The sequence below is a fragment of the Clarias gariepinus genome, chromosome 25, assembly GCF_024256425.1.
Source record: "Clarias gariepinus isolate MV-2021 ecotype Netherlands chromosome 25, CGAR_prim_01v2, whole genome shotgun sequence".
In the NCBI taxonomy this organism is placed as follows: domain Eukaryota; kingdom Metazoa; phylum Chordata; class Actinopteri; order Siluriformes; family Clariidae; genus Clarias; species Clarias gariepinus.
In genome coordinates this window covers 4,009,806-4,025,664 of record NC_071124.1, presented here as the reverse complement: position 1 = coordinate 4,025,664, position 15,859 = coordinate 4,009,806, and the positions used below count along the sequence as shown (strand labels likewise).

At 41.4% G+C, this 15,859-nt stretch overlaps 1 protein-coding gene across 2 annotated transcripts in view; it reads left to right on the top strand.

Annotated features, from left to right (window-relative positions):
• Positions 1 to 14,025, top strand: part of fbxl7 (F-box and leucine-rich repeat protein 7) — a 42,034-nt gene extending 28,009 nt beyond the window's left edge. For both annotated transcript variants that reach the window (XM_053487272.1, XM_053487271.1), the window contains exons 3-4: positions 7,175 to 7,747; positions 11,703 to 14,025. In XM_053487272.1, coding sequence (XP_053343247.1) covers positions 7,189 to 7,747; positions 11,703 to 12,439 — 1,296 coding nt within the window. In that variant the 5' untranslated portion in view covers positions 7,175 to 7,188 and the 3' untranslated portion in view covers positions 12,440 to 14,025. The remainder of the gene's footprint in view (positions 1 to 7,174; positions 7,748 to 11,702) is intronic.
• Positions 14,026 to 15,859: the final 1,834 nt, after the last annotated feature.

Here is a 15,859-nt window from a genome sequence, read left to right as displayed (position 1 = left end):
CATCTAACCCTATTCTCTGCATCCTCTTCTCTCACACCAACTAACTTCATGTCCTCTCTCACTGCATCCATAAATCTCCTCTTTGGTCTTCCTCTAGACCTCCTGCCTGGCGGTTCCAACCTCAGCATCCTTCTACCGATATATTCACAATCTCTCCTCTGAACATGTCCAAACCACCTCAATCTGGCCTCTCTGACTTTATCTTCAAAACATCTAACGTGGGTTGTCCCTCTGATAAACTCATTCTTAATCCTATCCATCCTTGTCACTTCCAAAGAGAACCTCAACATCTTCAGCTCTGCTACCTCCAACTCTGCCTCCTGTCTTTTCTTCAGCACCACTGTCTCTAAGCCGTAGAGCATCGCTGGTCTCACCACTGTCCTGTACACCTTTCCTTTTATTCTCGCTGATACCGGATTTGCACTAGATTGTGTATCGTAATATAAAGACTGACTATATACTGTAGTACAAGCTAGCTAGAATTATGTACAGTATATATTTAACTTTATTTTACAATATCAAAACTCACTTCAAGGAACATTTTAGAATCACGATTCGTCTGTACTAATGACTTAAAAGGTAACAATCAGTAGTCGTTATTAGTAATCTTCCACTACAATTCCATAGTTTTCCAAAATATGTACAGAACATACTGTGTGACCGAGTATAATTTTATCATTGAACCGGAAAAAACTAAGTCAGGTAACAAGCTACAATGCTAGTGGAATTGTCACTGCCTCAAACATCTCCAACAGAAGGCACTAATGGTGTCGAAGAAGGTGAGCAGTGTTCCTCAAATAACTACAGGCTATGGTCTAAACATCAATGATTCATAGTGATAGCTCAGAACATGGAATTAAGAAAAACATGAATACAAATGACCAAGAGCCAGCAATGACCAAGTACACCATGCCAGTTTATATTTATCTTCAGGACATGTAACTGTGTAATGAGTCAGAAAGTTATACATTTACTACACCTGGAATTTTTTTATCCCAATGAATATATAGGAGAGTGTATAGGGTAGGGTAAGCATGAATAATGTGGTGAATCCTATAATACATCCAAATCCTACTCTCATAAGGGATGGAGAAACCCTGCCATTGAGTCCTAAATGTCTTTACTGATTTTATGAAGCAGAACCGTGAGTTCCCATGACGCTCATGTTTGACACCTTGAAATATATAGTTTTTAAATTACAGACTGCAGAATCTTACTGGTCAGAGGGTGTTGATTAGAGAGACTATAGTAAGAAATAACTACCAGACCAACAGCCAACATCCAGTAAGTAAGTAAGCGTTTTTTCTCCCCCCTATGCTGGTATTCCTGTTATGAGCCAGAGAGCACAGAGGTCTATGCAGTAAGCCAAGCCAAAATGACATCACACGGGAGTTTTGCATGAGCTATGTAGAGCTGGGAACCTGAACCGTCCTTCGTGCATGACAGATTAAGTGTGCTGCTACAAAAATGCACCTTATCGTAGGTTAACACCCTGAAAAGGATTGAGTGATGAGAAGTTTTTAAGAAAGATGTTTCCTCTGTCCACCCTGTAGTCGGATGTAGATTACATGGAAGGGTTAACGTTCAGACGGGAATGGGATCCAAAGACGGGTGGTGCGTCTGAATTCTTCATCATACCTGTCTGGAATACTAATTTACAGCCCATAATGCACTGCAGACAGGCTTAGAGGAGGACGATAAACCCGCAGACTTAATGAGAAGTGGGTTTTTCTTTTTTCTTTTGAAGATCTGAAGAAGTTGTTAGAGATTTGGTTTGGTTTTGAAAAAAGTTGTAGTTGGAGAGGTGGAAGTTATTTTAAAGCTGCTGAGACGAGAGTCAAACTGTAGCACAGTTAGGAAGTGATTTGACTGAATCGATGTGTCTTATAAGAAGCAAATCAAACGTTTGAATTTGGGGTTGCCGCATTTTTATTTTTTAATAGTGACATGGTAATAATGGCCAAAGGACAGAGCTGTGTCACAGTGTTACAAATATCCTGATTTGATATTAAATTTTTTCCTGGTTTTGTTACAATTTGAAACCTTTAAAAACGTTTAATAAGTAATTAAATAACGTTTTTTGGGACTTGTGTAATGAGTGGGTTTGAGACTAATTCGCTCCCAGAGTTTGAAGGAAAATACTTTTTTTTTCTATCCCTAATTTTAATCGTATTTAATTCCTGACCATCACTAGCGGGCTCCCACATTAAACTAGTGGTAGTACTAACCACGTGACGCCAGCTGACCGCATCTTTTCGAACTGCTCACTCACGCACTTGTTGGGGTTTTTATAACACACTCTCTGAGCTCACAGACGCCCCTGATTAGCTGTAGAGCCGTGATTAATGTGGGAGCACTAAGTACCTCTCATCCCTCCCCACTGAGAGAGCTCGGCCAATCAGTTCTCTCTAGACCTCCAACTGTGGGAGGTTACAGCATCACCCGAGAATCTACCTCGCGATTTCCGGGTGATAGGATGAGCACAGTCTGAGGCCAGATCGAAGGCTTTTATTGCATGTGATTTTTCGATCATGTAACCAAAAAATGCATAAAAAACATACAGCACCATAAAAAGGCGTTTCTGTTGCGCCACTCTGAAGCTGTACAGACTTGTTTATATCTGAGACTGATCAGCGGTCACAGCCAATCAAACTGAAAACCAGACAATTCTGGTCACTGGCTGATCGACCGATTCAGCTCTTTTATATATGTAAAATTTTCTTTTAAAAATTGGTTTTGGAGTCAGGGAGATGATACGTGAAGCAGCACATAAAAGAATCGCATTTCATAACTGAATGATTTTCTCCCTCATCTCTACATAAAATGTTTTAAACTTGCGATTTATAGATTTTTTTTGTCGTTTATTGAGGACATGTATCTGTTATTGGGTAATTTTTGTGATTTCTCCAAGAAGTTAAAGATTTGCCAATTGTTTCCCACAAGTGTGTTTTCGTACAAGGTTTACGAGGACATTTTCCAGCTCTACGTTGCTTGTTTTTCTGCTTCATTTCATTGTGTAACAAATGCCGTGAACACAGTCATAATTATCTTAGCTTTGTTTATTAAGACCAGGGTTTGCCAATTTTTATTTATTTTTTGTGACGTAAATCCCTTTACTTTCCCTGAAACTATGTCACTTTGAACTTTAATGTGACTCCTGTTACAGTCTTGAGGAAGGTTTGCATATAAACAAAAAAAATACAGATTCTCTTAACTATACGAATTATAAATTAGCCACACCCTCGACCCGATTGTACACGCCAGCGCTGCATGACTTGTGTTTGCGACACATCGAATACGATAGGCTGTTATATTTTATGATGCAGTAACACCTGCCTGTCACATATTTAACACAAACTCAGATTTTCCACCCAGTCGTTCAGCTTCGTCCTGATCAAAACCACAAGTCTAAGATGACTTCAAGAACTGTCCAGATGCTCAAAGAGCATTTGATGAGACATGCTGCTCGTTTCCTGTAAATTCAGGCTCTCTGTAGGAAACTTGAGTTAACAGGTCAGAACTCTGAGTGTGTTTAGGGTCATCACGGACCTAACGGATGCCTTCAGGATGTTTGGAATGTCACTGAAAAGGGGATTAGTAGATTCTTAATTTATTCAGCAAGGTGAATTAAGGTCATCCCTTGTGACTGAGCACCCCGACATGACACTTTTTCCCCTCAAAGAGGATCTTACTTGCTCCAAACAGTATATTGTCTATAATGTTATGCTTTGATTCTCTAGCCTTGCTTTGTTTTTAACTTGTTATTGTGTCCAAGACGCCAGGCTAGAGTGGCACGCTGAAAATAAAGGCGACTGCACGCTCCCTTGGGGTCGCAAAACCTCCCAGTAATTGCACTTCAGGGGTTCCTTTAGAAGCTGCGGCCTGGTCATGCTCACAAAAAAGAGTGGTATTGTAGCGTGTGAGGCTAAAGCGAAGGCCACCACATCAACTCCGCTCCAGCATCAGCAGTGGTGGCACTGAAAGTGCAACTGGGTTAAGCTTTCCGCCCGCCAGCTGCAGGCAGTATTCACAGCTTGACGTCTTGCACACTGGTTACAATGCACACCTTGTAGAATTGCAACACCGTTCTGCGTAGCGCTCCGAACTACAGGTCAGGGTCATTGCCTTGAGATTTCTAAAGCAGTGTGGTTTTGGCTGTCTTTTCTACAGGCACTAAGCCCATACACTTGTATATCTGTGTTTAACATTTCTCATCATGTTCTGGCTTTTACATTTAGACTTGATGGTCTTGTTTCTTATCTCTGGTCCCTTTTAAAATGTCTTAAACAGGCGACCGGAGTGGGCTTGCCTAGCACGACTGCTGTTTTTTACAGCGATGTGGTTTCCATATGGGGACGCTCGATGGCACTGAACTGGAAACCCAGCCGCCAACATGCCAGCGTGCCACATGATGGGAAACACTACCAGCTTCCTGTCTAAATTTGAATACTTTCCTCTTTGATTATTATAACTGTTGGGGACAAAAAACATCTGCTGCAAAGAACAATATTGTGGCTGTATGCATGGAAATAGAGAGTTAGCTTTTTGGAGATCCAGTACCCTAGGACAGTATAAGCCAAAATCCTGTTTTTATTTCATTAGTCATTTATTAATATTTATATTTAATTATGGATGTTTTAGCTGTTTAATATTAAAATGCACTGATCAGCCTGAACAACCTAGTATGGTGTGGGATCAGCATGTGGCACCGAGGCAGCTCTGGCCCATCGGGGCATGACTCCACAAGACCTCTCAGAGTTGTGCTGTGGTCTCTGGCACCAGAATGTTGGCAACAGTTGGGGCCTCTAAGGATCGGGCGCATCCTATGGGTAATCGCTCGGATGGGGATCTGGTGAGTTTGGAGGCTGATCTGGTGGTATTGGGTTTCTTGCCTGTTGGGCGCCATATGCAGTGTAATGTTGTTACATTACGCCCTCATTACATAACCGACCAGCACCCACCTACCTCAAAGCACTTATCGCATGGTACCACGCTCCTTCCGAACTCTCTCTCTTGCACTCCTTGTACTCAGGGTACTGGAAAAACTCTTTTCTGTTTTGGAGGTAGAACAAAGTCCTCTAGAAGAACTAAGTCTTCAAACAGGCAGATGCACTTATTTAGATCCATTATATCTCATGGTACAGTTGAGGATTAAGGGCCTTGTTCAAGGGCCCATCAGTTTGGTAGCACTGGAGTTTGAACCCTGGATGATTCGTAGTCCAATGTCTTAACCACTGAGCTACCCCTGACGTCAGGGCACTTTTATAAGTTGCTCTGGCCTGGGAAATGCCTTAAACATACAGTAAATGTAAATGTTAATGATTACACGTTAAAAAGTCTTGATGCAGTATAACTTGTAGCTATTTATGCTGTGGTGGGTGTCTCTATGATTGGATTCTATGCGTTGTATTTGTCGTAAAGCACCGACGTTGATTTGAACACATTCTGACTAATCAGATTTGAGAATTCAACTGTGATGTGATGTGGTTCAATGACTTCAAGTTCAAGTTCAATGCTAATCTTTAGAAAATAGAATTTGACAACGTTGTATTAATGACTTTCTATATATATATATATATATATATAAACATTCTTGGTGAAGGTCTTTCTGTTTTCTCATTTAAAAACACATGGCATGCAGAGATTAAGTATCAAAGTTTTCATTTCCACCACGAGGTAAAGCCTGGGTCGTTGCGTCCAGGAGCTGGAGAGACGTGAACAGAATGGACAGGCTGGGCAGGATCAGGAAACCTAGCGCCTGTCTTTAGAGAGTAATGTTAGTGTGTATGGCTTCCGTACCGCTCACAGTGAATTGGTGGCATTTCCTGAAGTCTAAGCCATTAGTCCACGACATAAACCAGCAAATAGATGGTGAGGACAGCTAATAGAGTTACTGAGGAAATGACTTAAGAGGACAAGAGCCAACATTGGCTCAGATTATTTCAACAACTTGTCTTTTGTCCATAATAAATTTCAGAGGGTCGAAACTCATGATCCCAGTCTTTTTACTCCATCGTGATGGTATTTGAGCCTTGTGTTTTGGGGAGTCATTGGGTGTTGAGGAGCGTGACAACTCGAGGAAGACGATGTTACACGAAAGCACCAGATGCTCCGGTATCTTCTGCCAGATGGCAGAGGAGTAAAATTTCTGTCGAAGGTGTGGAAAGGGTCATCCACAATGCTGTTAGCTGTGCAACAAACACCGCCTTAGTGTTGAATCGTTTTAATGTCATCGATGAAGTGGAAAGAGGCTTTTTATTCAGATTACAGAAAGAGGCTTTTTATTACAGATTTTGCAGTCTAATCTGTTTCCATAGTTCCCTAAAGTACAGTAAATTTAGAAGCTTATAACAGAAGGTCCACTTGCAGGACTTCTGGATGTCTAGGAAACGCTTTTTAATAATTTGATAATCACGCTGGCAGCACGGTGGAATAGTGGTTAACACCGTGGCCTCACACCTCCAGGGTTGAGGGTTCGCTTCTCGCCTTGGGTCTGTTTGCGTGTTCTTACTGTGCTTGGTGCGTTTCCTCATATACTCCAGTTTCCTTCCTCTGTCCAAACACATGCAAAGACATGTCCCCAAATTGCCCACAGTGTGTGATTGAGAGTATGTCCTGCAATGAATTGGCACCCTCTCCAGAATCCACCGATGTCTCCTGGAAAAGGTTCCAGGCTCCCAGAGACCCTATACAGGATAAGAGGTATAAGAATTAAATGTATTAATAAAAAAATATTTACACTGGCAAGAAAGACAGTCTTGGTGTCTCATTAGGCTTCTTGTTCTGTGCTTTTTTAAACTGAGAAGTGTAGACGTCTTTCATCATAGAGGAAAACATTGTCACAGCCACATGGTGTATATTGTAGCCCATGATGGCCTGATAACTTTCCACATATGGTGTTTATCTTTGGTATCTAGAAAGCGATCAGGTTGCTTTGGCTTTTTTAGGACCTGGGGTGGTTCTTTCTGTCACATAGTGTTTCGAGCAGAGTATGCACCATTGAGGTCAGCTATGGCTTTGTTAGCTATGTGAGATCTTGGTCATTGAAACCATGCACTTGTTGGTATAGTAGGTTATAGATACAGTCTTTTAAACAAAATAGCTTTTTTTTAAAAAAACTATAACACACTGTATCTGTTAATCTGTTTTTTCCTTAATTTATCTCTCTTCTCAGACTCGGACGTGAGCATGCGCACTCTGAGCACGCCCAGTCCTGCTCTCATCCTCCCGCGATCTTCGCCTGCGTTCTTCAATGGCTCCTCGTTGTCCTTCGCTCCCGAGACTGTCGGCCTCGCTTATCCACAGCGTGGCATGTGCCAGTCCAAAGACCATCTTCAGGGGGCACCCATTGACATGCTGCCTGACCACGCCTTTCTGCAGATCTTCGCTCATCTGCCCACCAACCAGCTGTGTCGGTGCGCCCGGGTGTGCCGCCGATGGTATAACTTGGCATGGGACCCACGGCTCTGGAGGACAGTGCGCCTGACAGGTGACGTGGCACATGTGGACCGGGCATTGCGGGTGCTTACGCGTCGTCTATGTCAGGATACACCCAACGTATGTTTAACCGTGGAAACGGTGGTGTTGAATGGCTGTCGCAGACTTACCGACCGTGGGCTTTACACAGTGGCGCAGTGCTGCCCCGAGCTGCGGCGCCTCGATCTGGCCGGCTGCTACAACGTGTCCAACGAGGCTGTGTTCGAGGTGGTCTCACGATGCCCTAACCTCGAGCACCTGGATGTCTCAGGTGAATATGCTCTACGGTTTATTGTTTAGCTTATTTTGTGTCCTAGTGTCTTATAATTCATTATTTTATCATCCTTGTATTAAATTTTATTTTAAAATTTTCTTTGGGAAGCTTCCTTAGTATTTTAAATAAAAATAAACGTCAACGTTTTACTCTTCCACAATGTTAGCCACCGTGTCCGTGCTTGTAGGAGTCAATGGATCCATCAAACACACATCACACATACTCATGGGACTCGTTTAATGTGCATATAGTCCTTGATGTCTTTCTGTGGCAAGAAATTACATGTTCTCAGAGTTTGGGGATTTACAGATGTCTTTGAATGAAAACTTACTTACACAGGAAAAAAGCAGGGCATGTGGATAATCAGCTTCCCACAGAGCCAGAACAAAACAACCAAAAAACAACGTCCGCCGTAGCTGTAAGAAATGATAGAAGACTGTGTTTTCAAGTTTAATCCCCACATAAATTCATGTAATTAAAGAGAATATCATTTATTAACCGAGGTCCATATGCCTACCCTTAACTGACTTTGGAATTCCTTGTAGATGATAAGCCAGGAATGCAACTGTGTAATTATCAGTAATATTTTACAAACTTACTGACCTGCAGCAGCCCTGTAAATGTACTGCACTTACTTGACTGTCTGTGCGAGTCAGAGACATACAATACTTCAACAGAAAACAACCCGAGGCCCAAAGGCCCAGAACAGAGACAGGCCTAAACACTGACTGTATAATGGTAATAATAACACATCCTTATTGAACTATATTTAAAGTTTGGCCACAATACACACCACCCACGTTTGTCTTCTGACAAAACAATTTACATTTGAAATGAAGTCAAAATGTAATTGAATACATGCAGACAATGTTAAATACTACCTGACCCAAATATAGCTTCAATTAAATACTACTTAGCCCAAAATAGGGCCTAAATCACATACCAAATATTGCACAAATCAAATACTACCTGTCCAGATCTTATTATTGGCAAATACTACCTGGCCAAACATGGACTGTAGCAAATACTACCTATAATTAAATAATACTTGACCAAGTATTACCCAAATCAAATACAACCTGGCCAAGTATTACCCAAATCAAAGACTCCCTAGCTCAAATATGGAGCAAATCCAAAACTACCTGGCCAGACGTTACCCAAATCCAATACTATCTGGCCAAACGTTACCCAAATCCAACACTACCTGGCCAAACGTTACCCAAATCCAATACTACCTGGCCAGACGTTACCCAAATCCAATACTACCTGGCCAAACGTTACCCAAATCCAATACTACCTGGCCAGACGTTACCCAAATCCAATACTACCTGGCCAAATGTTACCCAAATCCAATACTACCTGGCCAGACGTTACCCAAATCCAATACTACCTGGCCAAATGTTACCCAAATCCAACACTACCTGGCCAAACGTTACCCAAATCCAACACTACCTGGCCAAATGTTACCCAAATCCAACACTACCTGGCCAAACGTTACCCAAATCCAACACTACCTGGCCAAATATTGCCCCCAAACAATCCAATACCATCTGACCCAAATGTTGAGTAAATCACATAATACCTGGTCAAATTTGGTCCAAGTTACATACCTCCTGCAAAATTTCACCCAAATCAAATAATACCTGGCTTAAATATGGACTGTATCCCATGCAACCTGGCCAAAAATGTCCCGAAACGGTACCTTGACTGAATACGGACTGTGTCCGTATTGTGTCCTAGCCGAAATATTACGCAAATCAAATACTACCTTTCTCAAATATGTTCTAAATGAAAATGTAAAGCAAAGTTATCTTGAACTAAATACTAAATACCTGGCCATATTTTGGATCGGATCGAAGTTCACCTAGGCCAAATATGACTGTATACGAATATTATCTGACCCAGATTTTTACTGATTTAACATATTATCTGGCCCATACACAGTACAGATCAAAAACTGTCTGGCTCAATCTTGTCCCTTTCTGGTCTAAACAATGTGTGACTCTGTCTAGCATATAAAGAACTAAACACTTGCACAAAATTCATCTTGACCTAAACACATCCTGAGCCAAGCACCGCTTAACCCAAACAGAATCCGAGTCAAGTTTAAAAACAGCTAAGCGTTCACAGAGCCAAACGGAGTCTGGGCCAAACAGTTTGCCGTTTCTGCTCCATTTATTGCTCATCATGTACGACAGCTGCAGGGGTCTTTCTTACTCATAGATTATTCCAAATATATTCTGACTTCCTCCCAGACCTGGGAAATATATCAATAGCTCTTTCCGCCCGGCATTCTTTATTCTCCGAGAGGAAAATAAACCCAGGCACGAGCATGACCTCTGACCTCGACGAGTTTTGGGATAGTCTGTTCTGCTCATTGGATGAAAATTTCTCATGTGAATGATTTTTTGATGAACAGAAATTAAATCTGCACGCTGAGTTGCTTCTGGTGTTTCTTTCCATATTGGCTCCAGTATGCACCAGAACAACTGTCAGCTTTAACAGTCCTCTTAGCTCGGATAAATCCCCCAAGCCACCCATCTTTCATTTGCAGGCTTAAAACAATATCTGATATCTCTCTAAGGATGGACTTTATAATCCTTGTCCAGTCAAAAATTCAGTCCCTCCTCCTCCTCCTGCAACAAACCTTTTCCTGGTGTTTTATTTCAGACTTCCTGCACTTCCTGTTGGGGTGCGAGGAACAAGTGACGCCATTTTCAGAAGTTCACGCTCTCTCCTGGAGAATGCCTGATGCATGGCGCCCTCTGTTGAATAACACCTTTTTTTTCTAGATCTTTTCTAACCCTGGCTGAGAGCCCCCTCCCCCTCCACTCCCCTTTATCCCTCCATCCTAACCTACAAGAAAATAACTCATTTCAGATGTTTCTCCTCTTCAACATTTAAGACAGAATTTTTTTAACACACACTTATCCCCTGGTATAGAAGCCACTCCTGACTGAACCTCTCTATGCATATGGTGAAGCAATGCAGAGGTGCCTGCTGTCTCAGAACACATGTATTACATGATGGATTTCCAGCTATAGCCTCCAGTGATTTGTGTAAGAAACGACTCGAAGTGAAACATCTGGAATATTCTGACCTGATTATGAAAGCTAATTCAACCCTGAACGAATCCAGATTGCAGAAGAGGTGGGGTCGATCGTTTCCTTGCTAACAAACCTCGTCTGACACAAAACGTCTGTAAGCAGAGAGAAGAACTTATTTCAGCCACTTCAACAAGCCATGACGAAGATTACCAATTAGTCAAAGATAGCAATAACAGCATTGTGTTGATGGATAATGGTTATTTGCCTTGTTAGCATTCTTTTTCATGCTCATGCTCTTTTTAACATATTAGGTCTAATTCGATAATTTGTTCCAATTAAGGCTGTGTTAAAAGTGACGTTCAGGTCAAACCAGGACTTTTAACACAGTTATGAGAATCAAAACTCTTTATTTTTGATTGCTTGTTTGATTCATTTCTGAAACGCCGGCCTCCCAGGAACTCCTTTAATGGCCCAAACATATGGAAATGGCTTGGAGCGAGGTCAGGACTGTACAGGGGATGTGGGATTAACTTTAAGCCAAGTTCCTGTAACGTTCAAGTGGTGCTGGTGAATGATTGTGTGCACATTTTACACAGACAGATGCGTCTCTTCCTCAACAAGTTGTTTGACTATTTTCAGGGATCATGCATCCACTGGCTCAATGTTCACAGGAACAGATGCAGTGGGCTCTGAGCCACCTCGACTAGAATCGTTATTCAGAGATGTATGGCCTTCTTTAAAACATTTTCACCATTAATTATGGCCAAGAGTCTCATCACTGTACATTTCATCACAAGTCCCTGTTTGACTTAAATGCCCCTATGAAACCATTTGGTATCACATATTTAACAACATGTAATTATTTTATTAAGTATTGCCCCTAATGATCTCTTTTCCATGTGCAGGATGCTCGAAGGTGACGTGCATCAGTCTGACGCGGGAAGCGTCCATCAAACTTTCTCCTCTACACGGCCAGCAGATCTCAATCCGCTACCTAGACATGAGCGACTGCTTTGCACTTGAGGACGAGGGTCTGCACATCATCGCGGCTCACTGCACGCAGCTCACGCACCTGTACATGCGCCGCTGCGTGCGCCTGACCGACGAGGGTCTGCGTTTCCTCGTCATCTACTGCCCGGCGGTGCGCGAGCTGAGCGTTAGTGACTGCCGCTTCATCAGTGACTTCGGTCTGCGCGAGATTGCCAAGCTGGAGGGTCACTTGCGCTACCTGAGCATAGCGCACTGTGGCCGGATCACCGACGTAGGAGTGCGTTACATCGCTAAGTACTGCTCCAGGCTACGTTATCTGAACGCCAGAGGCTGCGAGGGCCTCACGGACCACGGCATCGAGCACCTGGCCAAGAGCTGTCCCAAGCTCAAGAGCCTGGACATCGGGAAGTGCCCACTGGTGTCGGATGCCGGGCTGGAGGTCCTCGCGCTCAACTGCTTCAATCTGAAGCGCCTGAGCCTGAAGGCATGCGAGAGCATCACGGGCCGCGGGCTGCAGGTGGTGGCGGCTAACTGTTTTGACCTGCAGCTGCTTAATGTGCAGGACTGCGATGTGTCTCTCGATGCGCTGCGCTTCGTCAAGCGCCACTGCAAACGCTGCATCATTGAACACACCAACCCAGCCTTCTTCTGAAAGCCGCGATGAAACAGACAGTCTGATACATCGACGATGACAATCTCATATGCATAATGCTAACAAGCGCTGTTTCTATTCATTGTTAGTGATGCTAGCACTTTTGGGTTGTAATTCCTGTAAGTACGGTCTGTATACATTAAGCAGTATAATAAGATATACTTACAAATAAGTGCCAAAGACCAATCCGATCGTCTTGATTAATGTCGCTACAGACCTCCAAGTTCTCTGGATTGAATATTTGCGTCATTGTCTTAGCAACAAAATTAGCTGACCGTATTCAGACCTAATAGAACGAGATTAGAGTTTCCTTCATAGCACGAACGTAGTTGAAGATATGTTTGGGTTTTCGAATTCTCGGGTAGTCGAAATTAGGTCTGTACAGTCCGCAGTACTGAAGGAAGAGCAGCTGCCTGCCAAAACCTACATTCAAAACCAATCACGAAAGCACTTTTAGCAAGAAAACACATCTGATGATGTTATGAGATCCTTTAAGACACAAGGCTAAATTCCAGATCGCTCTCTAACCCCTGGTAAAGGGCAGTACTTGGTAAGAATTTGGTATGTGGAACAAGGGATTATACACTACAAGTAGCACCCTAGCTTTCTATTTAATGCTATTTGGGATTCAACCCTGGAATAGTTAGTTTGCTGAAAATATTCTAAAGTGGAATAAGTGGAGACATAAAGTGATTTAAAGGACTGTCCACCTCTGAACTGTTTATTCTCCTCACCTTTTTGGTTACCAGTAAGAATTTAAACCTACTTTCACCCCTGGGTGCAGGACACAGTGTGAGTAAAACCATTTGGATTAATGTGCATTAAAGGGAATAAATTGTGCCATATAATATTCTTTTGACTTTTTAGTTCTAGCACAAACACCGAACAGATCTTGTCATGTGACTACGTCTAGAGAAGGAGGAAACGGAAATTGGGTACATGTCGATTTTTTTTCACGTACACTCTCGATACATTTTATATGACTGTTTTGTTTTAAACCGAGGCCTCGTGATTTAGCGTTTAACCCTTATTTATGCTTCGTCTGTATTTCCTTGTACCCCTCCCCCTACACTTGTTTACTGATATTACAGCCATCGTGTACAGAAGTGTATTTACTAGTTTGAAAAAGGGAACGAACTTTCAAGGGAACGAACATTCAGATTTGCAATTTTCTTTTCGATATGGGAGCAATAATTTAAGCTATAGATATAATCATGAATCCGATCCGGAAGTCTTCAGGTTTTACACTACACTCCGTATACACACGTTGGTGTATGCTTGCTCTGGTTATCTAATGAGGTAAACATACGACGGTCTGTTAGTCGCAGATTCAATATTTGGATATCTTCCATGTACCATATTACACTTTCATTTCACAAAAGTTGATTTTTTTTTTAATATTTCTTTTTTATAATAAACTTTTTATGTAACAGTTTACCAGATGATCGGTTGCTTCTCGACATCCCAGCTCTTTGAACACGCAGTTCACCACAGTGCCATTTTCACCAGGTAATAATGGTCAGAATGTATGGTTCGGCTGCGAACATAATGGTGAAATAAAAATATCAAGCCATATTAAACAGAAGAAAAAAAAATCAACCACGTTTCCTTGTGTCTTTCTTGGTTGGTTAACGTTTATATCGTCCCATGCAAAAGTCCATTCATATTTTGCTTTCAGATTTTCTTGTATTTTTAATGTAGTCTTGAGGAATAGTAAGCCCACAGTGACCTGTGGATCATTCAAGCTTAAAAAGCAAATCCCTTTAAGGCATGAACCAGTGAGAAACAGGTGCAGTATACCGCTGATGCTGAATGCTGAGTGGTTGGAACAGACCAAGGGGTCTTACATACATAACACATTTTTTAAATCTATCATCTTTACGCACTTTTTTCATTTTTAATGCCAACATTTTTTCCTATTCCTTTCATTTAATCCACGTCATTGAATCAAATTTAACATGAAGAAATGATGGGGGTCAAGACTTTTGCACTGTACTGTATATTGACAAAGTTATTGTTGCTGTTTAATGGTCTTCATACAGCGATTAAATAATAAAATCATGACAACGAGCTCCAAGTGATCTGAAGGTGTAGGAATGAAAGCATTTGCTTATGTGACCATAAGTAATGGAACGATCTGATGTAAATAAGGAGGTCGTAGACGTGACCAGGCGCTGAGTTTCTTCCTCGTTGAAGTTCTTCCAAATCTTTACTGCAGAGTTCCTGCTCGTTCTTGTGATGTTTTGTCTTCAGTTTTACCTTCATGAAGTATAACGCAGTTCATGTGGATTCAGCTCAGGTGATAGCTGCATACACTAGCTGTGAAAAATCTTCAGGTCCCTGCTGTCAATCTGCACTCTTTTTAAAGCATTGAGCAGATCATATCACTTTAGAGTTGGCATGCTTCAGATCGTGAGCGTTCCTCTCCTCCATGCTCTTCTGTTTCTATACGTTCTGCTACAAGTGGATCTTTTGTCTTATGCTGATCCATAAGCTTCCTTCTTTTTAAGCATATTAATAGTATACTGTACAATTCCTGAGGTGATCTACCTTGAAGTCCTCTCCTGATTGTTGAAGTCCTTGAGGATGAGGCCAGCTGTTGTGCAGAGGTTTTTTGCTTCACCAGGGAAAGAATTCTTCAGTCATCCACAACATTTGTTTATCATAGTCTTTCAGACATTTGTGTTGTTTCTTTGAATTATTTATTTTCCTGAATATATTAAAGCTTCAGTGTTTCTGATATCTCTCTGGATTCCACCGTACTGTACGAGACAGCTAAAATAACAATAACGTCATTAGTCAGTGTCCAAATCGCTCCAGACCTGCCCGTGCTACAGAAGGGTAATAAGCACAGACATATTACTGTAAAAAAAAAAAAAAAAAAAAGGTTTTCGACTTTGACACAATATTTTAGGAACAACTTTGCTATCATTATTATAATGCTAGACTAAAGAACTAGCAAATATCCTTATAGGCTAATGAACATAGATAGATAAATAAATAGATAGATACTTTATTGATTCTGAATATATTATCCAGCAGATTTATAAATAATATTGCATCTGTTATATATTAAAAAAGACCAAATAAAGTATTATTATTGTTATTGTTGTTATTATTATTACTACATTTGAATATTATATATTTTCCCATCCACATTCACTGACATGCACAGCGCCATCTGGTGTTAGATTATGTTATATTATTTATTTAATTTTTTTTCCTCCTTTTAAGGCTTTAATCTGCATTGATGTGTATGGATGTAAATATCTACAGGTTAAGTAAGTGGACGTTTACACGTGTGTGTATCTATTCCTTTGAATGTGTATCGCGGTTTTTATAGGTAAAGAAAAAAGAAAAAAAAAATAGAAAGGGGAGAATCATTTGTTGTAGTACCGAATTTGTCCACTAGATGGTAAG